Source organism: Lepisma saccharinum, chromosome 21, assembly GCF_977018435.1.
Source record: "Lepisma saccharinum chromosome 21, izLepSacc3.1, whole genome shotgun sequence".
NCBI lineage: Eukaryota > Metazoa > Arthropoda > Insecta > Zygentoma > Lepismatidae > Lepisma > Lepisma saccharinum.
Window position 1 is genome coordinate 4,900,407 of NC_139249.1, and position 26,751 is coordinate 4,927,157.

The following is a 26,751-nucleotide window of genomic DNA, read 5'->3' on the forward strand; positions in this document are numbered from 1 at the left end:
AAAAACCATGCTTATGAATTAAAAAATAAGCTACTCAGTGAAAATTTTATGCAAGCATTTAAAAGCCTAATGACCTTGCTTTGGAGGCCCATATGATCCTTCCTCTCTCCCTTCAAAGCCGTGCTCAGCAGACACATGCATTTCCGGACTTGGCTTAGGCACAACATTAAACTGTTCCTGTGACTCCTACATGACAAGTCTTTTATTCGCTTTTGCAGAAGTTTGACACAGCGTGATAGATGCAGCACAAACTCCTGGAATAAAGAAACAGGATTAAGATAAAATTTACATAGTACATAACAAGAAAATAACAATTCAGAAAGTGATATGAGGTTGAGTCAATAAATAACGAGGGAGAGGATATTACACCAAAACTATGGTAGTTAGAAATGGGTCGACAGGCCTGAAATGGAGGTGCAGGTGTGACGAAACTGATTCGTGCACGTTTTCCCGCTAGATGGCATTACGTGTCTGCGTAAAGGCTCCTAACCGAGCAGCGGCCGTGTCCAGTAATTCCGTGTTTGACTGCGATGCATAATGGAGGCATCCAAAGAGGAGCAGCGGGGTCTTGTGCGCTTTTTGACAGCAGAAGGTGTAGGGGGTCGTGAAATCCATCGACGAATGGAAAGGATATATCCGGCGACGAAAGTTGGTGCCACCACTTTGTGCCTGGGTCGAAACGGCAAAGTTGTCAGTGGAAGCACGCAGATTCCCCTCCACCAAAAAAGTTCAAGATCCTCCACACTAGTGCTTTCATTCTTCATCGATCGCAAGAGACCGCTCCTCGTCGACTTCCTGGAGCATGGAGCTACGGTATTATGAAACGCTAACGAAGCTCAGGAAAGTAATCTAATCGAAATGTCCCGGTCACCTTTCTCGTGGTGTCGTCCTATTGCACGACAACGCTAAACCACACACAGCCTACGCATCAAAGGAATGTCTGAAAAAATTCAAGTGGGAAGTCCTGAGCCACCCCCCCCCTATAGTCCAGATCTGTCCCTGTATGACTTCCACATCTTTGGTGAGCTCAAAAAAGCACTGCAGGGGACAACGGTTTCAATCGGACGATGACATGCACAATTGGTTCCAACAGCACCCAAAGGAGTTCTACGAGCATGCCATTTTGCGACTGGTGTCACAATGGGATAAATGCATTAAACAGTGGCGGACAATACTTCTGAAGTTCTTTACGTAAGTACTGTGAAATATCCTCTGCCTTGTTATTTATTGACTAAGCCTAATATTTCATGTCATGTGTGTTCAACAACCACAAAAAACACTTTGATTAGTAGTCCTAATACTCAGAAATACCAGAAAAGTGGCTAAGTATCTTAAGTGATCGACTTTCGATCTTGGGGCCAAAGTTACTGGATTTGAGTGCTAGGCTGGACCTGGGTGTCTAATTATTGTCTTGTAAATTATGCAAAAGTCTAAGTTTCCTTTTCATTTTGCACCACTTTGTGTGAAAACTGGATTTTATGATTACATAACAAGTATTTTAATATTCTGATGTAATTCTTCAATGCTTAACAGCAAGAACTCTTGGTAAATGGATGCATGTAATTGGAGTGCAATATTTGCATACTAACATTATTCAATATTTTGAAGAACTTTTACTTGTTAAAACCTTCAAGCATCTCAGTATTGGTTGGAATTGATAAGAGTATTGGCATCAGTATGGATATTGATTTAGCACCAGCTAAAGCGAAGTTGAAATTAATTATTATATTATGTGACATGGTACATGGTATATACACCAATGTGATCATGAAATTATGCTTTTCATCATTTTAGCCTAATGTATGTCATTTTTAACTTAACCTTTTCAGTGCATGTTGCTTTGGGAGTGTCCATCAATTTCATCTAATCATTAATCCACATTGTTGCAATTATTCTGAGGAAACAAAAAAGCATCATAAAATAAGAAAAAATAGAAATGCAAAATTAACATATTCGATAGCATCTAATAATCATAAGCATGTTCCAGTGACAATGTTAATTTTCAATAAATGCTCATCAGAAGGTTAAATAAGATTTTGTTCAATTTAAAGAATATTTTAAACTTGTATTTGTAGTTTTGTTATTTTACTTAGCTTTTCTGCCACTTTTGGCTAATCGCGAAGATGACGATGAGTGATGATATGATGAAAGGACACCCCAGGGCTGCCATTAGGGGTGTGCGATGCGTGCCACCGCACAGGGCCTCACACTTTGAGGGGCCCCATGCTTCGAGATATTTAATATTTTTGACACCTTTATTCACATTCATTTCTCGTGAAAGATTGATTACATTAGAATAGATAAAATAAAAGGAGAAGCTACATTAGGAATACAGCTTTATTTGCAGTAATACTATAGAAAAGGAAACCGAAATCGAAAACGGGGACAGCGAGCCTGTTGTGAAAAGAAAATTTCAGCACCAACAGTGGAGTTCCTTGTTTGTGGTCCCAACCTTGCACCGATCCCCTGTCATAAACTCTACTGTATTGTTCGATAAGAGTTTCCTTGTGATTCTTTGTGTTGAAACCGAGCTCCCAGGCCCCAAATTTGAGGATGTCAAGAAGAGGATAGACCATGACAGGGAAACTTGTACCGGTCGGCATTTTGTCTTTTGTGTGAACGGATCCGCAGCTAAATAGAAATAAAGATTTGGAGATACTTTTATTCCTACTTTCTTGAGTACCAAGGAAGGGGCGGGGATTTGCAGATATTGCGGATTTTACCACTATGCCAATGAACCACAAAAAGGCTAACCCCCGGGTGGTATTTGAAGAGTGGATGAGGGTGAATTGCTTCTCTGGTTTCTCTATCCCCCGTTGGTCAAAGTTGACCTGATTTCCGCCTGCTTCGGGGGAAAGTAGAGGTCGAAGAACCTTGTCCTGTGGTTGCTAATGTTTTGCTCTTAGGGGAGCAAATGTAAGTTCTAATTTTTATTATGTCCCAATGCTTCAGGAGCAGTTAACTGAAATTCCTCACATTGGAAATTTCTCAAATAGCACAATGGGTTCTCCTCCCTCGCCAGATTATTGACAGAAAGTTATGTAGCGTCAAAATTTGACTTCAATTATGGGATTGACCAGGGCACACACAGAGGTGGGCTGATAATGGCGAGGACCACATTATCAAATATGCGTATTTGGGGGTGATTTTTTTTCCTAAAATAATATAAAATTCAACAGTATACATTTTTCTTAAATATATGTAATATTGTAATACGTAAAAAAAGTTTACAAGTTGGCACCATGCTGCAATATGTGCAATGAGGTGGGGGAGAAGGGAATCAGAATGTATATCCTTAGTAATCCATTTACTTTAGCTGGTTTCAAGTCACTTTTACTACCAGATGCAAACATATTTAGTTTGTTAGGTGAACGGAATTATGAATTTCGGGGGAAGGCAGATTAAAGTGTAAAGCGAAGTGATTTCAGTTACGTAATAGTTACGCTGTCATAATTTAATGCTTTATGAGGATTATGACATGATGTGGGTGAACGCCATTGGTCTTGGGTAGGAGGGGATGGCGACCTCTGGGATTCATGACGTGAGGGATACATTTTATCTGAGAGGTAATCTACATTGTGCTCTCTAAAAGAATTTCCCTCAATTATTTAATACCAAATATTTATACTTCTTCAACACACGTGTAAAGAATAGCGTTCCTAGTAGAAAGTGTTAGGTGGGGGATTTTGTTCGAGTCTTGGGGGTAGTTGGGGGGAATTTGTTGCATAAGCAAAGGGACTTAGCTGGGGAATACCATTCTCTCGCACCCTCCTCCCCACTGCACCTAGAGCATTGGTAAAGATTTTAAGTAACACACAAATATTTATATTTGTGTATTGATATATACGTACTTACATACACAGGCTGTTGCTGCGAACCACCGACAACCTTTCACAGCATGAAGAGGACATCAATGTGAACGACTTTTCTTGATAACGTTTTGTTGGTGTAAAGTCGATGAGATTTCATTTCGACTTTACAGATCATCAAAAATCGGCATTTTTATCCTATATGTTTGCAGTAACGAATCGCCTTTTTCTACCGGAAAACTACGAAATCTTTAGTATGCTACGGATAGATAGGAAAGGGTCGCCCTCAGGATATTAATATAACTTAGCGAGTCACTAAAGAACGATAAGCAACAGTACGTGAATTGAGCATCTCGCTGCCCCCAGGTGCCCATTTATTTCAGGCTAGGTGGGGCCCCAGAGCAGCTTTATGTGGGGACAAGGCCAGAAAAATTCCAATCTTAGATCACCCACCCTGAGAATCAAAACCGGGTCTCTCGCATGGCAGTCAGACGCTCGACCGACTAGACTAGCGCAGTTTTTATGTATGTTTGCAACGATGAATCTGTAGTGCATTGCTACATACGTACAAGATAAAATGTGTTTTTCCGAGGGCTGATAGAAAGCCGAAACAGGTCCTGAAGTAGCAAAAATTTATTAATTACAGAAAGCTATTTGTCTTCATGTCCTCAACACACTGCCAAATTTCGTTGGTGGCTCAAGGGAAATCCTTGTGTTGAAGGTGGGGTAATAATTATGCAATATTAATAACCATTTTGAATTTAATGTAGAATTTTACAAGGAATTGAAGGTGTATACATTTACATTTTTCAAAATATAAGGGCCTCGCGGGTATAGGTCGCACAGGGCCTCGCGCTTCCTAACGGCGGCCCTGGGACACCCACCAAGAACAGCCATGCCCAGGCTGGGCCAGAACCCCTGGCATAGCAGCACGCGCGATAACCACTCTGTCCTGGAGGACAGCTACGTAGATGAAATTGATTAGCACACATGCCAGGACTTGAACCTGGGAACTTCAGTGGTGAGATCAAAAGTCAACCACTTGAAGCTCAGCCACAGAGCCAGCGAAGCATATTTTAAAATCAGCACATTTCACAAGAATGCTAAATTGTCAAGAAAAGAAACTCATAATCTAAGGATACACTTTCATTATTTCTTTTAATGAAAATAGGTCACAGAATCAATTTTATTCCTATGAATCACTATGAAAAGCAACTTCTGAGTACTTGTCTCTGAACACCAAAAAGAAACAAATGGCGCACACAAATGCAGGTATGTTAGCTTCTTAAATACAATAAATTTCTCACAATGCCAAACAACAGGAAAGCATGAAGTACTGCAAGGCTCTTACCTTCAACTGACATGTGTTTAGTAAAGTTTATGTACTGTCTAGTATGCACTATAGAGTGTATCAGGGTGCCACTCCAAGACCATGATAAAATTCAAGTATAATTCCCAGTTTTCAAGGCAAACTTTGAAAAAATTCAACGGTACAAGCAGACATTTTCTCTATTTGAACCTTACATATTACCACCTCTCACCAACACAAATATATTAACAACAAAAGAGGCTGTGTGATACCAACATATCAAAAAATTCTAATTAAACTCACTGGGACTAGAAATGCATCTGGAAACACAAGTCACAAATATTACAAGATATAGTAATCTACGAAAAATTGTTAATTGTATAAGAATTTCAAATTTACCCAATCAACTTGAAGATATATCTGCAATATCTTCCATCTATCTGCAAATGACACTAACAAAGCAAACAGTCTGAGAGAATTCTGTTTTATTTTCGATGCAGATTTCTATTCTTTCCTTCCTCGATAAAAATAAAAGCTAAACTGTAAACAACTTGCCTTAGGATATTAATAAAAATTAGGGATGGGACCAATTAATCAGTACTCTATCGGTATCGACTGATATAGGCATATCAGTGTATCGGTTTATCGGTAAAATTACCGATTATTTTACCGATCCGATATATCGATAAATATCTTATATTTAGTGCAAAATTCTGCCATTTTGTTGTAATTTTTAAGGATAATCTCGATGCCTTACTTTTTAAAAAAGTAATTGTCTAAATATTGAACTTCTTTTGCACTGCAGTCACCTCGAAACACATATTTATTAAAGAGATCAATGAACATTTCAGGTTCTTCAAGGACCATTTCTAATTTTATATCGGATCGGTAGAATATCGGTTAATTTTATATCGGTACTTTATCGGTATCGGCCAAAATTTCATATCGGCCCATCCCTAATAAATATGCATAAATTCAGTGGGATTTGGATTAACAAAAGTTGCAATTTTTCAAGTCTGCAGAGAAAAATTCAAGCAGAATTCCCGGAGCCAATAATTCAAGGAATTCCCGGTGAGTAGCCACCCTGTGCATAAACTTACCATACCTTTAACTCGCTGATGATCTGTGGTGAAAGTGTGTCATTTTGAATTTGCCACAGAGACTTCTGGCACTGTTCAATTTCCTGTTCTATTTGAACCACCTCGGCATTATCCAATGCTTGTAGAACCTTGGAAAGGGATTGAAGCAGTGTGGTAAACAGCTCCTTCAATAATACTTTCTCTTCTGAATTATCAATGCACTTCTGTAGAAAGATGAAAAAATAAATAATTTGTGGAAAAAAATTCTATAACTTATACGTCATCATGGAAATACTAAGTTTCACTACATCTTTTACTAATAAAAATGTAAATACCACATATAAACAAAATATTTTCTTCATGATTAACAAATCCATTTCAATATATATATATATCAATATGAATTCAAAATATACCAGTATCTCTAATTCATTGAGATATGTAAAGAATCCTGGCAAGGCAAGTAGCATGTGTCAGCCTCTCTGATAATATAGTGACTAATGATACTGCCTTGTAATCAAGAAGTTCTGGGTTCAATTCCCGTAAAAGGCTCAGTTTAGTGGTTTAGAAACCACTTTAAACTGCATGCCCAGTTGCAATTAGTCCATCAGTGAAGAAAAGTGTACTTGAAACCAACGGTGAAAGAAATATGTGATACAATAAAAAAGAATTGGATTATTTCATTAATCAAGCATAGCTCCATTCGAAGTGCACAGATTTCTATATCGCTTCAACCAGAGCATTTCATTTTGAACACCATGTTTTATTTCCATATAATCTTTATTAGCACAACACACAAAAAAGTGGTTTTATTTTCAAAAAAGCAGAAGAGAATTATGCCACAGCATATAGCATAGGAATAATATGAATGAATGATATGTTGTTTTAAGTCCACTTTATGCACAGTGAGGCTAATTGGGACTGGACCTACAATTTAAAGTGGGATCCGAACCACTTGTGCCTCCACCGGGTATCGAACCCGGGACCCCTTGATTACAAGGCGACGACGTACCACTGTGTCATCGGGGAGGCCCATATAGCATAGGAAAATGCACAGAAATTACAGCAGCACAATAAATTTGGTCTTCACAATGTATGACTTAAAGCTGCAGACCTCGATACACACAGTTGAAACTATATTCCTTATTTAAAATATATTTTTGGATGCATAAGTAACAACTAAAAATATGCTGATGCTGACTTACAAATTCTTAAGGAGATGCACACTTAAATCTTACCTTTGACGTTTTGAGAAAATTAATGATGTCCATGACCACCTTCCTGAAATGAGAGACAGTCCTTTGCGTGTCCCTCCCTTTTGAAGATGCCGAGAGTTTACATATTTGAAAGGAGACATCACCAATCACCTTTAACACATTATCTGGTTTACTGATACATACATCAGGCTCTTCAAGTGTATTACAAAACTGTAGCACCTGAAAAAATAATATATTTTGATTGCATGTAAAATATTATACATTTTATTTTAAAAGAAAATATTTAATATATATTTAGTCTAGAGCTAAGTCAATACCACTTTGAACTGATACGCATACTTTGTGGGGGCAAGGGACTTTCTCCCCCTCCCCAAATTCACGTAGAAGACACAATTTGTGTATATTTACACAAACAAAGTATTGTTTATACGGATCTTGCGCCCCAAAATTTATCTTAAGTAGGTGCTTCTGCCCAGACTGATGTTTGAAAAATGTAATATACAAATTAGTTCAAAATATTGATTAATATTTGTGGGTATTTCAATTCAATTACAAGCATCAATTTACCAGTTTGGTAAAAATCTGATATTCCCCGGACACCTATAACTTCTTCGTTTTGTCAATTTTTGACATTTGTACTTACCTATCTGCTTCGCGGAACATTCTTTAAGGTGTATTCACGTTTTTTGTCCTGGAATCGGTGGGAAATTTAAACAAAAAATATATTTTTGTTTGAAAGTTTTGAGTCCAAATTTCCCATCGATTCCGGGCTCCGCTCCTGGGGTAATTGACCTACCGCCCCCAACTGCTAACGTGGCCCCGCCTCCACTCCGCTACACTCCAACTCCCCAGCTTTATCTATAGAGTCCCTGTTAAAGGCATGTTAGAAATTGGCCGGAGTCACCTGCCCCCAAATGAGCCCCAAACTTTTAAATTTGAAGAAATCCGTTACATCACACAAAACACCTTCCAGATGTTAGACAATGCTACAGGAACTTATTACCATAAGTAGTTTCTTCTGTAAAAATGAACAAATCTGTCCGGGGAATATCAGATTAGTACCACCAGTTTTGCTTCAGAATATCCAAGAATTACTACAGACTAGATGTTTGCGAGACAGAATTTTTTTGGTCGAGATGAATTTTTTTTTAAATACCGACATTTGGGACAGGAAAAATTCACAATTTCCCAACCAGTTAGAGGAAACTAGTGGAGTACTTGATCATGAATTTAAAGATTAGAGGTTTTTACAATTTTGCATGCAGGAAAAATGCTTCTATAATAAAGATACTCATATTTTGGTCCCCACTGGCAAAGTTATGCTTTCTTTGGAAGCTTCCATCTCATTTCCCACCTAATTGGTAACAATCTTAGGAGGTGATTGCACTGAGACTATTAAATGAGTCTGTAGTATATGTACTGTTCATACACTACAAAATGCACTAAACTTGCAACATTACAGAGAACCTCAGTACTCACAACTCCGCGAAGCTGGAAAAACAAAAAAACAGCATCACAGAAAAGTGAGTACAGTAACCCCCCCCCGAGTTACTTAAGTCGAATTTATAAATTGCTTAAGTGTAACTTCGTAAAATAATATAAAAACAAACTGAAATCACGCTTTTCAAATAAAAAAAGTCTTGTGACAGCTACGTACAGTTAATAAGTAAGTGCAATTTTACGTAAGTCTCGTATTACATTAGTACTTACTGTACAAAGTTTCTATGTATTTATTTACTGCCACATCTCTCATTTCCCAAACTATGAATTGCAACATTACATTCCGTGAAGAATTAAACTAAAGTCTTACATGCACTCTTAGTAATCCAGCAGTTTTCTAATATTATTTTGGCTAGAGTAGCAAAAATATACTTTATACAAACAGCATGTTGGGGGCTCGATCACAATCTGTCAATGGCTATGGCTTTGTGAATGTCCCTTTGTCACTTTCCATCCAGTCATTCAGACTTTCTGATGCCATAACATTTTTAATGTTTTAACCACTTAGCTATTTTTACTTATATATAGGGTTCGTCAAGGTGGGCCCCAAAAAAAAAATAACATTTTAAAACCCAGTGGGTTTTTTCATTAACTTTGGTATTTCAATGATTTCTGAAATGAAGGAACGTCATAGAGGTGTATACTAATGAAGATTGCATTTTAGATTCTTGGCCTATATTAAGCAGGTACTTAAGACAAAAGATTCCAATATGTATGTTGAACAGCAACGTATTTATGTTTGCTCAATGTTGAATACATTTGTTTCTGCAGTTTGTATACCAAATAGCATAGAATTACATGATTACTATATTATTACAATAACACAACTATTGCGTTCTACATAACAGCATATTTCTTGAAAAAAAAACACAACAGATTGATTTATCGATCACAAAATTTAGTATTAAAAAAAAATCAGTTCTGTTTCTGGCGGTCGCATATACCTACCTTACCAATCAATATTTTGAGATTCTCTATCATTTGAACATATAAACCTATATACCTTCACCATCTTTACGGCCTTATCTACCCTGAGTCTATTGCATACTTTATTCCAAAAGTTGAAAAGATTCTTTCTATTGAATATATTCTAATAATTAAAAGTCACTGAACTCAGATCTGATCTGAAGTCAGTTTCTTTCGATCTACTATTGGGGAATACTATGTATACTATCTATACTATCCCTATTTTATTATGCTTGTGACTGAAGATAATAGTACACACCTGCAATTGATCTCTTGATGCTTCTGACAAAAGTCGCAATGTATCATATACCATTATTGATACATCTGCTAATATCAATTCAAACATACAAACTTGCTATCCACACAGGTAACCAGGAAATCGCAAGAGAATAAAGGATAAAAAAATAAACATTACTATGGTTTAGCAGTTTGTTGTGGTCTGCTAGTTAGTGTGCCGGGCAGCGAGTGCATTGGGTAGGTTGAGCAACAATTACAAATGTAAATTATTTTATGTATTCACATTTTATTTATAAAAGCTCGACAAAACCCAATGAAACCAGAAAAAAAATATTAAACCCACCTGGGCCCAGGTGGTTTTTTTTTCAAACCCTGCTTATATGTAACTTTCTCTCTCCCCCCTTCCCACAGCAATCCATCCTATGTGGCAACATTTTCAGTATCGTAAATATTTACCTGTTCTGAGATGGACTTTATGATATTTCTTAATGTTAGTTTCTTCACATTTTTTAACATCTTTGGTCATTTCTCCTGCGACCTACAAAGAGATGATTAAATTGCGGTTATTGTTAATTTACTTTACAAGATATAACATAACTTGTGACAAGCAAGTATACTTTGAAAGAACCAAGACTATATGGTCAGAAATACATATCAACAATGCACAATGGTACAGGTAACTCTAGAAGTGGAACACAAGTAAAAAGTGTAAATGATGCTGACATCTGGAAATCTTGTGTTTATATTTAGGTAAAAATATAACATTCGATCTTGTGGTGTCAACGCTGCCACTTGCATTAGTACTTCCCACAGTCCTGAGCAGTTTTGTCATGCTACCTCATTTATTTATTATTTAGGAGTGAAAGCATTTCTGTTATTTTGAAAGTGTATTGTAAATAAAAAAAACCTTACTTTCTCCAATATATTATCTGGTACTATTATAGTATAAGGGAAACACCTATAAATCATATTTTTTACATTGCTAACGTACTATTTAGGAATGCGGAACATTTCCTAAGGTGAAATAATGCATTTCTAAGATAATGTCTATTTCTTACATTTACGAGAACTTACTGTTATTTCGATTTTGTAACACATTATGGCGGGCGATAGCGTACTGGTTCATGGTGCGTTGTGCGAGTGTTTTGTCGATTTATGCAGTGTTGCAACCTCGTTCACCGGAAAATACCTACTTTCGTGCCCGGATTTGAAATTATGCTAATACGTCGCAAACCATTGACGTTAGCCCCAAAAACCATTTTCCTTAAGGTAAGGTTAGGTTAGGTTAGGCATGCATAGTTAAAAAAAAAATACTCGACACGTCATGTTCTAGTGAAAACACGGCGAGGCTGAAACACTGACTATGGTGTTGCGTCATCTTAACACACGGAACATTGTACTCTCGTGCAGAAAGGCAGCAGAAACAGCGTGTTGGACACAGATTTTCGCAGAAATTGACATGTTTTCGCATTAAAATGGATCAAAACTAGATTCACGAACTTCCACAACGCTACAGAAAATGATTTCCATAAGTACTTTCTCCTGTAAATTTGAAGAAATCAATTTCCCTTATACTATAATGTTACCTATTACTCGACACGTCATGTTCTAGTGAAAACACGGCGAGGCTGAAACACTGACTATGGTGTTGCGTCATCTTAACACACGGAACATTGTACTCTCGTGCAGAAAGGCAGCAGAAACAGCGTGTTGGACACAGATTTTCACAGAAATTGACATGTTTTCACATTAAAATGGATCAAAACTAGATTCACAAACTTCCACAACGCTACAGAAAATGATTTCCGTAAGTACTTTCTCCTGTAAATTTGAAGAAATCAATTTCCCTTATACTATAATGTTACCTATTATTTTTATTTATTTATAACTATGTGTAGGAAACTTCATTTTGCACCATAGATAAAATTAGTTTGCAACTGAAAAAGTATACAAAATTCCCATTTGAATATGCACATTTTTTTAATGTTAAATTTGGACAGATAGGCCTACATAAAATATTCCACTGTTCTGAAATTACAGTTATTCTATGCATACTGATCTTCAATACTATGTTAACATTAGCTGCTAGAAAATATAACTTGCGAAACTATGTGAGCTTAGGTTTCAAGACATAGTCAGGCTATAGTAGTGAAATTCTCTTTCAATGATTGATCTTTTGGCAGATGTACCTATTTTATACAAATAATTTTGATTTACATTACCTACCAATGAAATTTAAGCAAATGGAAAGATGAACAGATCACCAGCAAATTTCAGGATTGAGAAGGGATTTTTTTCTGTGCAGCACATTCCAGCATTACGTGTGTCATACTCCACACATAAAATGTAAACGTCTAGACATGAGGGTGGATTAAAATATTCATAATGAACTGATATAATCTAATTATGAAGTACTTTGTGGTGACTCCTAACGAAGAAAACAAACCTTGACCAAAATGAGTCTGAATCCATGAAAAGGTGGTGATTTCCCCCCCCCCCAAATTTCCTTAACATTTTTCACAAAGGTTCAATTTATGATCATTTTGGCTCTAAATTTGTACTTTGGAAAATTCTGGGTTTGGTGGACCCGTTTGTATCCATTCGTACATTATATGCGATATTTTCAATCTGCCCATTTTTAATACGTGGAATTACACTCCATCAACATAGTAGCCTCTGGCTACAGAAATAGGATGCTTATAAATTGTTGCAACTAAAGTCTTATGCAATTCATGCAATATTCAAGGGGTAGCAATCTACAGTTCATTCGAAATCGAAATTCCGAATGAAATGCGGAACATGCTTCAGACCAATATATTCATGATTTATGTAGTAATTAATATAGCTTAAGAATGATATACTAAATCGATATTCACTTACCTATAATTAAAGAAACTATTTTATTATTCAAGAACAAGATAAAAGGTCTACGGCATTACACAAATCAAATCAAACTTTCCCTCTTTTGCAGTAATGCAATTCGTCCACTATTGAACATATTGTTAGTGGGGTAGAGAAACACAAACATGTGTTAATGTATTTGAAACTGAAATGGAAATGTGGCTATTAACTTTCTGATCCTACAATAATTATTATTTCAATTCATTTTACATGAAACGAAAAAGAAGTGGTGAATGGAATATCTCATTTCACAATGTACAATTTGAGTGGACGGCGAAGGGAAATGACACTTTTTCGAAAATGTTCGAAAATTCCCGACATTGTAGAGCACACAATCATTGCTTTTGGAGTACTGGAATAATAATAATAATAATAATAACAAAACTGTCATTTGCAAAATATTTTGGACACTTCTAGTTCAGAAAACATCGAGAATTAATTAATTAATTTGATCGGGATCTCCCAAAAGTCGGCAAATAATTTGCCGAAGTCGGAATGGGGAAGGGAATACAGTTTTTTTCCCATCCCGGTAAAGATTTTTCGGATCCCGCACAACCCTAAATTGAACAATAAAAATTTTATTGACTTGCATGAAGAACTATCACAATCAGTAGTTAGGAAACTTGTGCATTCGTTATTAAAAACACGCAATAATAATTTACAATTTTCCGTCCTGTGTTCGAATCCCGGCCTGGCCATGGGGTGATAAGTTCGTGTTTGTAATTATTTAATTATTTTATTATTAATAATTATTTTATTATTAATAATTATTTTTTAATTATTTGTGAGTGGTCCTTCGTCAATTTCATCATACTCCTCCTCATCTTCGCAATGGACATTTCCACTTTGACATGAAAAACGTTTTAAATCCATTCATTTTACAGATAATGACATAAACATGAGATGTGCAAAATATCTCGGCGATATTTGTTTCGGTTCTCGAGAAACACTCCTTCAAACACCGCTGAAATTCACCTACTGTCACGGATTTGAAAACGTCCTCTCCACAGACAGGAGGTCCTCTGGCGTCATCAGTTAGAAATGCAAGGAGGCGGGGCTTCTGCTCGTCCTGTCAACTTAGGATTAGCCGCGGAAGCGACAGCATATTCACTTGTTACTGTGTAAAACAAGTATCTTACAACTTCCAGTGCAAAAATCTGTGCTCCATTTCTTGGAGATGAATTATGCCCTAGCAGTATAGTAGTATTTACTATAATTCAGCCACTCGGTAGAGGGTTTTCCCATTAGGGTGACAAAGCAAACCTTGTAACAGTCAATGGCTGAACACGTGAACAGCCTTGTTCATTGCTAATACATAGGTTAGTTCTGACTGGCAAGAACGTAATGTTATAGGAATGCCTTTTCTGGAATTACAATTACTTTCGTCATAATATTTTCTTCACAAATTTTAAGATAATACTTTTAGAACACACTGGTTTACACGCCAATTTCTGCAATATAAGAGGTGATACGGTATAAAAAGGTACGTTGAGTTTTTTAATTTCCTGCAGTAAATGACAGTTTTCTTCAGTTAATATATATATTGCAAATTTTTGTATTTAGCCTACTTTTACGTCGCTTTTCCGTTCACTTTGTTTAACCGCAACGATGAGAACGCATGGTTAATTTATTATGTATCATCTCTAACATCACATTTCTTCCCAGTTTTGGCTAATCGCTACAATGAAGATGAATAACTACAAGCAGTATTCGAAGTCGGGGTGCAGGAGTACACCCCCCTCCCCACACACACTACCACCAACTGCACAATCTAAGTATCACCCAAACTGCCATGATAAGAGACGAACTTTTTCTTCTGACCCATCTCATTTCGAAAACATTTACTTGTTCCATCTCCTTTTATGAGACGAGACGGAAAATGTCTCGTCTCGTGAGCAACACTAACATTAACAATAGAAGCATCCCCCTAGCTGTGCCAAAAGTCTCGAGCAAACATCCTCCCATGTAACAATTTCCAGTTCAATGAAATGTCACTCACAAGGAAACAGTCATACCCAGGTCGAGAGTCAAACCTGGAACATGCGACTTCCTCAGATAAATCATGAATTTTGTGTATAATAATTACAACGCCAGTTCATTCCTGGTAATTCTGAACCTGCAGTTTGGTTTGCATATATAAGCAGGATAATATTTAGTTTTCGAGGGCTGTACCGTCGAAACTAGGAGTAAAAAAAAAAGGTTTTTTTTTTGTATTTATAATGATAAGCCTTTGCATACGTTGTTAATTCTATATTTTTCTAGACTTGAGACGAGAACGCGAATTGCCCTCCCAAACCGAGACGGATGTTTATAAATTAAGACGAGACTGTCAATGAGACATTTACAACTCTCAACGAGAACGAGACCAAGGCTGCCATGTCTCGTCCCGATAGGATCCTGGTGAAGTTGTGAACCAACCAATTAATGCGTTCGGGGTAACGAGATGGGGCGGCTTTTTTCGCAGTACAAAATTCAAAATAATTATATCGTACTATTTCAGTATGGGATATTGTTATACACATGGGCGTATATATAGTTCACGGGGGGAAGGGATGGATCAACTTTTGGTATGATTAGGGTTGCTTTATTTCGTAAGTGAAAATCCAGGACACTGCTGGCCGGAAGCTTGTTGGGGAGCATGGGGGGAGGGGATGTTGGACCCGACAAAGTTGTGTGTTTGTAGTCACGCTACTTAGTATTGGTACTTTTCTGTTCATTTTGTGTCGCTATGTTTTTAAGAACCAAATTTCTTTAATATGATTCGAGGGGGGGGGAATAACTGATTTGACAGTCTCAATGCAGTTTCTTATCGCAGAAATTCCGAAACTATCAGGAAATTGCAGATAAAGTCTGCAGTCCCATCTGATGTGTTGAATTACGAAATTTCCTTCCCATCCGTATCACGTCCTATACGTCTCTAATTTAAGAGAATGAAATAAGTCCGAAGGAATTTTTTATGAACAAGAGGATAGAACAAGGAAACTGGTAATTTTAGTGAACCAAAAAAGGAGGGGGGGTTGGACCCGTTGGATCCCCCTTAAATACGCCCATGGTTATACACATTATTTCCTTGTAATAATTATACATAAACTAAGTATAGATATGTATTGTGCAACTAATGTAATCTTCTCAGTGTATTTTCTCTTATCTGCACAAAAATATTTGATCATAATTTGCGCAACAGAAATGGAACACAAACTGAAATTGCTTTATGGAAAAGAAAGTTAAATAGGCTTTATAAATAAAGTGAAAATTCTTATTTTGCACTACATATATTTATCGATATTTACCGTAATCTAAATTTAAAAAATATTTTTGAATGTCTGGTCAGTAACCAATTGTATAAGCAATATTTTTCGCATGGCCAGAGAACGCACACGCAGCTGAACCCTTTTATTTATCTTGCACGTGAGCAGCACGGATATTTCATAGAAAAATGATCATTACAAAGCAGAGCTTCCTTTCTCCTATCGCTCCTTCTTCCATTATTTAAATCGGTACAGATTTGTAAAACTGCTGCACGTGTTCGCTCACCGTGGGCTACCCATCCGGAACTGGACGCTCGAAGCAGACGACAAACGAGCTCTCCCTAAGGAGTGACGTAGTAACATGGCGGCGGCGTGTTTTCAGCGCAACGCTAGCCTCCCAACTTTGGAAGTCTCGTTTCTGCCTTAAACTGAACGCAGAGAAACGCGAGAACTTGCAGGGGTCATTTTTCCAGGGTGTAGTTTTTAAAATTGTTGTAAAAAAAATTGAGTGGAAATGTCCATTAGCCAATAGTGGTACACAGTGGCGGCGATTGGGTTCCAAAACCAGGGGGGAAAGGCAGTATATTTCCCTTTGTAGATAAGATCATAGGATAAGATTTAGCATCGTGCGGGGGCAAAAGTGGGGGTCAACTGCCCTCCTAATTGCCGCCACTGGTGGCACAGAGAAGCAAAGTACAATAAATAATTGATTGATTGATTGATTTGTTGTTTTAAGTCCACTTTATGCACAGTAAGGCTAATTGGGACTGGACCTACAGTTTAAAGTGGGATCCGAACTACTATGTGCCTCAAGCGGGTATCGAACCCGGGACCCCTTGATTACAAGGCGACGACGCTACCACTGCGCCATCGGGGAGGCCCGGTACAATAAATAAATCAATTAGCACAGTTGAAACTAGATTTTACATTTTTCAAGGGACCAAGCCTTCTCCAAATCATGGAATCAGATCCAATATCATTGCAGTTACATAGGCATGTTACCAGGAATATTCTCATAGAAATTTATTGAAACTATTGTAGTGAGAGAAAATTTGGAGTTTTCCTTTGTAATGGCATAAATCATAAATGAGTATGATAAATACATATGCGTGCACACACACACACACACAGATACACATAGATATATTACTTTTTTTTTCTACTCCTCGCCCATTGTGCTTCATGATGATCACAATGTTAGTAATTAACTGGGGAAGAATGATTGTTTACTGATGAGTTTGTAAAAATGGGAAAACAATGTAGTAGGGTACAGAAAAATATTGATAATTGAAATAAGAAAACCCAAAGATTCGGAATAAAATTCAGTGTCGAAACTGACAAGCAATAACAAATGGAGGAAGAAATATTCCAAGGTAAAAGGCCGGGATAAAAGGAGGAGTTGAAAGTGTCAAATAACTTGGAAATTGAAGGGGTATACAGAAGAGGACAGTTGAGAATGATATCTTATAGAAATGTATGGATACAAGCAGTGGCGTATTGAAAATTTTAACTGGTTTACCGCAACATTCTTATTTATTGTATATATTTATTATATATAATGGAAATAAGACACCAATGCAGGCATGCAAGTAAAACAAAAACAGAAGTCCGACAACTTCAAATTTTGCTGCAATTTCTATACATGTGAAAAAGTTGTTTCATCAGTGGCAAACCATATGGCATGGGAGAATACGCAACTCATGATTGAAGAACAATGGCACATGACTAAATTCATAAATATATTATTTTCTAAACATAGAATTATCATGGCTGGTCAATGATACTGGTATAAGAAAATTAAAGGAAATTTGAAAACATGGTAATTTGCAGAATGCAGCACTATTCAAATACTTCCAAGAATTGAGTGTAAACAAGAAGCACCAAACTGTATTCTGTGTGACGGCCTTGGTCTGTAAGTGATTGTGTTGCTGATCGGAAAAAGAAGAAGGGGGGGGGGGGTGTCTACCTGTTAGTTGAATTTTTCTAACTCTGCAATTGTGTCCAGCTGCAATACTACCATGGCACCTTTGTCGCGTCTAACACTCTACCAACATTTCGACTCTGTCCCCACTAAAAGAATAAAAAAAAACCTGGGTATGGGCCTAGTTAGCTTACAAAAATTCAGACACTCCACCACTTGTTTCTAAAACAACCTCGAACTTTTGAGTGAACCAAGCTGATTGGTTCGACTGCAAATACGTCTGTCTATCTGTGGTTCGAAGTTTGTGGGGTCCTCCTTGCATGTTGTCCTGTGTATTCAGGAGAGCATTGCAAACATCCTGATAAGAAAAATTGCTGCTTCAACTTTTAAATAATGCTAAATGCAACTAACTACGTAGTTTTAAGTTCAATTTATGCAGCTATTTTGGAATTGTGGAACTTGGGTTATCCATAATTTACTACAGTTAAGCAACATTGAGAATTTTGCCCATCAAATCAATTACAATGGTTTAACCAATGAAATGGCTTCAGTATTGTGTGCTTGACAAAGTTTGAGAAAATTTGATGATTGGGGACAGCAGCCTGTATGCTTTATTTGTGATCTCCAACTTTCTACCAACTTCCTTTCATAAAATGTTTATTTCCTAATCGGGGAGGATAAAGAAAAGATTAAAACAAGAGGATGGACTGGGATGAGATTGTAAAAGCTTGCCCTATAGTTAGCATACTTTCTGCCGTTTGAAACAAGTCTGCTAGAGCAGTACAAATTTCTCTCTCCCAAGGATGCGTGTTTAGAGCATTTTGCCAAACACAGGGTGCTAGGTGCCAACGAAGTTCAATTTATGCTAGGTTTAGAACCATAATGCTAGGATTGGCATCACTGAATGAGGAAACTCTCGATGCTTCCTCGCTGGCCATTTAACCGAGCAACCCACACCCCTCGCCCATCCTGCTGTTAGGTGGAAGATCGAGCTTCCTCAACAGCAGGACGACTGTCGTCTTGGGCGGCAGCTGGAGCAAGCAAGTGATAGCAAACCTAGTCAAATGTACGTACATTGCGCTCATAATTTTATAACGTACATTAAACCCTTAAACCCCTAAAAAGTAGAAAACTGGAAATAAGTGTAAATGAACTGTAGAAAGTTCATCAGGAATTGCCCCTGAAAAGAGGTCAGGGGTAATGGAAGATGCAGGATAGAATAAATTGAGGTTCTAAAAATATGTTTCGGGTGGGAAGGGTAGTAACAATAATAATAGCAATAATAATTAATGTTTCAATTAAAATTATTAAATCAAATTAATACTAATTATAATACATAAATTAATATTATATTATTATTACAGAAATAGGTAAAACACTATTTAAGAATAGAGATATAACAGCGCATATTCATTATATAGCTTACCTGTAGTTAAGATCGAAATAATTTACATAAAAACAAGTGCCCTGGCAATGAAATGTCAAATACATGAATAATTGAATATTTATCGAATAACAAAAATCATGTTACATATAGTTGGAGAAAAGTAAGTTTCGGATTAATATTTTATGCATATTATTTTTAGTAGTAGTGCACATAAATCTTCTTTGTAATGTCTTTCAAAACCATATGATCCCAATATAATCCTTGCCTTCTAAAAAGTTCAGAGGAAATTAATAACCATTGATTACGCAACAAATGCTAATATTTTCATTACTTAATTTTAGTACTTGGTAAGTCTTTTGGAGGGTTAGGACCCCTGGACACCCCCTTAAATAAGTCCTTCAAAGCAGTATTATCCCAATATAATCCTTGTCTTCCAATAAGTTGAGAGGAAATTATACAACAAATGCTAAACGAGTATAATTACATCATTTAATTTTCGTACTTAATAAGTCTTTCGAGTGGGTGGGGGAGTCCGGACCCCTAAATACGTCCTTCCTGTTCTTCAAACCTGTATGATCCCAATATAATCCTTGTCTTCCGATAAGTTCAGAGGAAATTATAGCCTACAACAAAGGCTAAACGAATATATTTTTCATTATTTACTTTTAGTAATAATAATAATAATAATAATATAATCCAATATATATAAAGCCCCAATCCCACCACTCACTCACTGACTCACTGACATAAATGTTCTCCGTGAAGGAAGCCCCGGAGGCGAAAAATGCCCGATTACGACCCCCCATGAAATCGTCCCAAAAGGCCGAGAAAATTCAAAAATCGCTCAATCGGCCCTTCCTTAAGGGTGAAAATGCCCTTTTCTCACGTCCTTAGCAACCGTTGCCACGGGCATTTCTTTTGCACACATTGTTTCCTTCAATTCTTAATTGTCCAGCTACATTATATTTCTCACAGATAAGTAACACACAGATGAATCAACTCCTAGTTTTGAAAAGGTGCCTGAAACAAGGGTGACATCTACATAATAAGGAGTTTCAGCCCAGATACAATTACGTATATATATTGTTATACTCAATGCGTAAATATCTACATCGTGCTTGTTTTAACTAAATGTTTAGGGGGTATAATGACATGCAATTCCTTAGAGCTTGCCGTGCTTGTTGTTCACCATGGAAACGGACGTTGCTAGGGAACTTAAAGAAAGTTTATTTTCACCCCGAATGATACTGTAAGGGAATTATGCTAGAGTTTTCGATTGATTGATTGATTGATTGATTTGGTGTTTTAAGTCCACTTTGTGCACAGTATTAGAGTTTTCGAATTTTAAAATGTGAGCATCAGAATTCATTGCAGAGGAGAGATAGAAATTTGCGAAGAATGAAGGAAAACATTTCTTTATTTCAATTATGTTAAAAAATGTAAAACTCACTACAGAAGTAAAATGTTACTTTCGTTTACATAAAACATCTAACTAACTATCCTGAAACTGTTATTACTTACCCAGCTTATTATTAACAAAGAAACCAATAATATTTTGATTATTTGTACATATTACAGCGCATACACACATAAATTTACGTTCAAAACTTTCCAAATAAGCGAACCACGTCGGCGAGCGCACGAGACGTGGCCACAGGCCACGTCGAAAGTGCGCGAGTCCAATATATATATAGCCCCAATCCCACCACTCACTCACTCACTGACATAAATGTTCTCCATGAAGGAAGCCCCGGAGGCGAAAAACGCCCGATTACGACCCCCCATGAAATCGTCCCAAAAGTCCGAGAAAATTCAAAAATCCCTCAATTAGCCCTTCCTTAAGGGTGAAAATGCCCTTTTCTCACGTCCTTAGCAACCGTTGCCACGGACATTTTTTGCAGCACACATTGTTTCCTTCAATTCTTAATTGTCGAGATACATTATATTTCTCACAGATCAATAGCACACAGATGAATGAACTCATGACTTTGAAAAGGTGCCTGAAACAAGGGTGACATCTACATAATAAGGAGTTTCAGCCCAGATACAATTACGTATATATTGTTATACTCAATGAGTAAATATCTACATCGTGCTTGTTTTAACTAAATGTTTAAGGGGTATAATGACATGCAATTCCTTAGAGCTTGCCGTGCCTGTTGTTGTCCATGGAAACGGACATTGCTAGGGAACTTAAAGAAAGTTTATTTTCACCCCGGAAACTACTGTAAGGGAATTATGTAAGACTTTTCGTATTTCAAAATACAAGCATCAGAATGTATTACAGAGGCAAGGTAGGAATTTTAGGGGAATGAAGGAAAACAATTATTATCCAATTACGTTTAAAAATGTGAAAATGACAAAAAACTCAAATATTGCATTTACAAATTTAGAATCGCTATTGAATTCATTTATGCAACACATCCAACTAATTTTCTTTAAACAGTTATTACTTACTTACTCACTTTATTATTAAGAAGTTAGACAATACTATTTTGAATATTTGTACCTTATTAGAGCCCATACACACATAAAGTTACTTTTTAAACTTTTCAAATTAGCAAACTTATACACTTGTTCCCCTTCATCCAATACAACATGCAGACATTTTACCCTATCTATAATATGATTACGCCCACAACGTGGCCGAAGGTCACGTATACAAGCGTACAAGACGTGGCCAAAGGCCACGTCGAAAGTACGCGAGTAAAATGTATATAGCCCCAATCCCACCACTCACTGACATAAATGTTTTCCATGAAGGAAGCCCCGGAGGCGAAAAATGCCCGATTACGACCCCCAATGAAATCGTCCCAAAAGGCCGAGAAAATTCAAAAATCGCTCAATCGGCCCTTCCTTAAGGGTGAAAATGCCCTTTTTTCACGTCCTTAACAACCGTTGCCACGGGCATTTCATTTGCACACATTGTTTCCTTCAGTGGCGTGGCGTGGATTTTTAAAAGTGTTACCGGTTATCAGTAGGACATTTAAGGGAGTCTTGGGCGCCTCCCCACCTCATGCTCCCCCCCCCCCCAATGTCTTCCAAGTAGTTCATATAATATTAATCTGGTACGTATGCAATTCAATACTAGATTTTGGTAAAGTTATTAATCAGGAAAAAAAATGTTGACATAAGGACTTAAGCAGTGGCGGAGCGTGAGCTTTCCAACAGTGTAAGCCTAGCATGATGAAGGCTATTTCCCGTTGTGCTTATTTTGGGGCTGGCATATTGATCCCCCCCCCTTTTCCATTTTTCAGGGCTGGCATAAGGATCCCCCCCCCTTTTCCATTTTTCAGTTCCCTAGAATTGTTCAGAAAAGCCTAATTTTTGCACTAAATTTAACCTTACACCCCTTAAAAACAAAGTGACGCTACACCAGATTAAAAGTTCTGGAAACATCCATGAGCGTGGTGTTTTCATTGCTAGGCTGTGTTCTTCTACATTGAGAGGAATGGTTGGTTGATTTGGTGTTTTAAGTCAACTTTATGCACATTAAGGCTAATCGGGATTGGACCTACAGTTTAAAGTGGGATCCGAACCACTATGTGCCTCCACCAGGTATCGAATACATTGAGAGGAGAACTAATAATTACGCCAGTCTTATTCCTATCACTATGAGTAACCTAACAATAAAAAAAACGCAAAGTTAGATAAAATATAGAACGAAAATAGTTCGATTCAGAACCTCTTATCTAAATGAATTTTAAAATAAACATACCTCTTACATGGTACTGTTCCATTACAACTTGTAGTTCAAATCCAGGCGGCGATTTTTTTCGGCAAATATGTCAATCACAGCATCATGGAAGGTAGGGCTCTTCTTTAAATCCTTCAAGAGAGTTCTCTCTATTGCCATCAGCGATAGCTTAGTAAGTCTCTCCTGGGTCTGTGTGCTGCGCAGGTAGGTGTGTATCCTCTTCAAGGCAGAGAATGTTCTTTCAACAGATGCACTAGTTGCAGGTATGGTTAAAATTAAGGCAGAAAGCTTTGTTGTTTCAGGAAGAGCATTGCACAGGTTTGTTGAAATTAAATATTTATGGAGGTCTAACACTGAAGGTTTCAAAAACTCCTGCGACGAATAAATAGCAGTAAGTTCGGTTTTCAAAATTAGAGGATCAAAATATCGTCCATATGATTTCAATAATGATTCGTAAGCATTTATTGGAAATTTCAGAGAATAATTTTGAAAATTATCAAAATCTAGCAAGGAGAGCAATTCTAGTTTCTGGATATCGGAGAATCTGTTGGCTAATTGGACTTTCATTGTGTCAATAATTTCATAGTAAAGTCTTCGATAAGAAGCTTTCCTCTCATTACTGATGAGAACAATTCTCTGTCTTTTTCTTGGCACCTTTAAGTGTTCTTCTCCCAACCTGGCACTGTCGCTTTCGGACCACACTTTTTCAAAGTCTTCCCTCTTAGTACTCAAGAAACTTTGATATTCTTGTACTTTTCGAGTACAGTAGCCGATGTCATTCACTCTGGTTTGCAAAATTTCGAAAAGTATTTTAGCTGGTGGAAGAATGGCCGAAAATACAATTAACATAAAATTGAAATCAAAATCATGGAGAGTAGCAAAATATCCACGAGAAGAGAGACGCGTTTCTCCATCCCACTGCTCTTGGTTCTGTATCACTGATTCAAAGAAATTAATTAGATCTGTTTTCAACTGGGAAACAACTTCAACCAATCTCTCTGCGTAGAGCCATCGAGTAGGAGCAACTGATGGCAGACGTCTGCTTACCATTTTGTCCAGCGCTGCTTTCCTCTTTGAAGATTTAGAAAAGAATGCTGCAAAAGCCGACAAAGTTTCAAAAAATACTTTACATTCTTTGATGCCCTCCACAGATTGTTTGAGAACTAAGTTTAACTTGTGAGCATAGCAATGGACAAACAGCGCTGTCTTATACCTGTCTCTTATCAACTTTTGCAAACCATTGTGTTCTCCAGCCATGACAGCTGCTGCATCATAGGTTTGAGCGACTAATTTCTCGCCACACTGGAAGTAATTTATTACACCAAAAACATGGTCTGCCAGGGCAGCAGCCGTGCGATCCCCACTGACATCCTTAAAACCTATGAACCGCTCCTCTACGTTACCATTTGAAGTTACATAACGTAGCACCGATGAAAGTTGGGATTTCTGAGAGGCGTCTACTGTTTCATCTTCGATGACAGACACAAATAATGCTTCTTTCACTTCACTTTTTATTTTGTTCATCATCAAAGCTGCAATTGCGTCAATCAACTCATTTTGGATATCGTGAGAAGTGCCAGCAAAAACTGTAGATGATTCCAAATGATGACGTAGTTTTTCATCATAGCTTGCCCTATAATGAAGCATTTCTACGTAATTACCTATTGTTTGAATCTGAACCCTCCAAATGACCTCTGAAAGGGAGTTCTTGTTCCGCCAAAAAACAAGCAGTGTCGATTAAACAACCAACGATGTATCTGTTTGCTTTGACTTTTTCGTTGTGTTTCTCTCGGTTTAATTTGAAGGCAAGGTTTAAACAATCTTCAATTCGCGTAGTTCCAAATTTCAACAACGCAATCTTTGAATTTACGTGTGCTACGGAGATCTCATGTCTTTTCTTTAATAAATGATAATTATTAGCGTCGCCGACACCTTTTGTTGTCCAAGCAGTTTTTTCTGTTGAAAAGAGAAGGCAGGGCCAACAGAAAAGTGCTGAATACTTTTTACAACCACATAACCAAGTATCAGCTTCGTACCATGAGTCACAAAACCGGCGCACTTTATTTTTTGTTTCCGTTACCATGCCTGCTAGAGAAGGAGTGGACCTACCTACATCCACAAGTTTCTTCTTTGCAGCAAAATCCTTGCTGGAAAACGGCGTCTTCAACAAGTTCTCCACCACACAATCACACTCATTTTCTTCCATAATGCACTTCGTATCACACCACAGTACAGGGACAACTGCACCACACCGCCCACTTTTCAATAGATGGAATTCGCAAAAAAAAAAAAAAAAAAAAAAAAAGCACGAGAAGTTAACGATGCACACAACAAGAAAGGGGAGAAAGGGGAAACAAACCAAACCCAAAAGCAGCCACTGCCCAAAGCAGTGATATTCCGGACTCAGAGTGAAATATCCCTTTTGGAAATAAATAAATTCCCTCTCTGGCCTTAAAATTCCCTATAATTCGTAAAGTGAGAAAGAAAAAATAAATTCAAAAATAAAATATAAAATAAATGCTCACTAATTGTAGAAGTTTATCCAGAAATTTCTATCAAAGGAGATGTAAGTGATTTCTAAGGGGAGTGTAAAAGAGAGACAGACCATAAATAAGCTTTCCGTGCATTTTCGGAGAGTGTTTAAATTACGGACTATGTAATTAATTAATGATATTTCGTTCACATTTGATATGATAATTTGTAAAACTGGTTCAATCTTAAGTTTTCATCAAACATTTAACTTAAAGAAAAACAACTTTTTGCACTATTTAGCTCAATTACTACAAGCAGAGTTCAAATTAAAATCAGAGATCTTAATATTTCCCATGTATATACTAATCCTACAAGCAAAAACAAGCGTTAAGCACATTAATGTATATATCATTATATTTTATCATTTTCTCGTTTTTTGCTCATTTTAGGTGTTTCTCTTTTTCCCATTCCTGTTAATTTATTTGCTTCAAAATTCCCTTTTCCTGTAAAAAAAACCTCCTTGAAACACCACCGTCTCAAATTTCCTTTGCAACCACCTCTTCATACATAGTTGCCAGATGCTGCAGATGCTGCAGTTACGATAGAGACTTAGAAAGTCGTCTGCTACACTTTGACTGAGTGCACTGCATACAGTTCTTGAAGTGAGGACAGGAGGTGGTGCTGTGTTGCTAGCTTTCTGATCTTTCCTTCAGGGGGATGTGCTTATTGGTCTTTGTCAAGTGTGGTCTTGAACAATGTAAGTTGCTAAAACGCCATCAATATCAAGATCGCCTTACTACAGAATGCACATCTGGCCAGTTTCCACTGTTTCCTGGCTAAAACCCGACAACGCTGTGGCTCCCTCCTCTTGCGGGGCAATCGGTGTCTCGCTGGACCGTATTCACGGTTAGCCAGTGATGCCACCCAAGCATAATGGTGCTAAATCTCGCACAAGTTTAAGAAGTCGTTGGACAGTCGGAGATGGTCGGAGATATAATAAAACAAGAG

The 26,751-nt window shown here is 37.3% G+C and overlaps 2 protein-coding genes across 3 annotated transcripts in view; both read right to left on the bottom strand.

The window, feature by feature from the left end:
• The window catches only part of LOC146004523 (uncharacterized), a 64,120-nt gene that overhangs the window by 26,246 nt on the left and 11,123 nt on the right, over positions 1-26,751 (bottom strand). Inside the window, exons 1-5 of one of the 2 annotated variants that reach the window (XM_083143403.1) lie at positions 12,998-13,083; positions 10,574-10,655; positions 7,436-7,633; positions 6,224-6,421; positions 75-254 (exon numbers count right to left, since the gene is read on the bottom strand). In XM_083143403.1, coding sequence (XP_082999529.1) covers positions 75-254; positions 6,224-6,421; positions 7,436-7,633; positions 10,574-10,633 — 636 coding nt within the window. In that variant the 5' untranslated portion in view covers positions 10,634-10,655; positions 12,998-13,083. Of the gene's footprint in view, positions 1-74; positions 255-6,223; positions 6,422-7,435; positions 7,634-10,573; positions 10,656-12,997; positions 13,084-26,751 lie in introns of those variants that run through there. The other variant, XM_083143404.1, reaches the window with a different exon arrangement.
• Positions 23,314-24,918, bottom strand: LOC146004445 (zinc finger MYM-type protein 1-like). The gene has a single exon (XM_083143300.1). The coding sequence runs from the start codon at positions 24,916-24,918 to the stop codon at positions 23,314-23,316; it is 1,605 nt and encodes a 534-aa protein (XP_082999426.1).

What these genes read in the sequence shown, in the direction of transcription:
- LOC146004445 (XM_083143300.1), bottom strand. Translation starts at nt 24,918, where the DNA reads ATGCTTCATTATAGGGCAAGCTATGATGAAAAACTACGTCATCATTTG.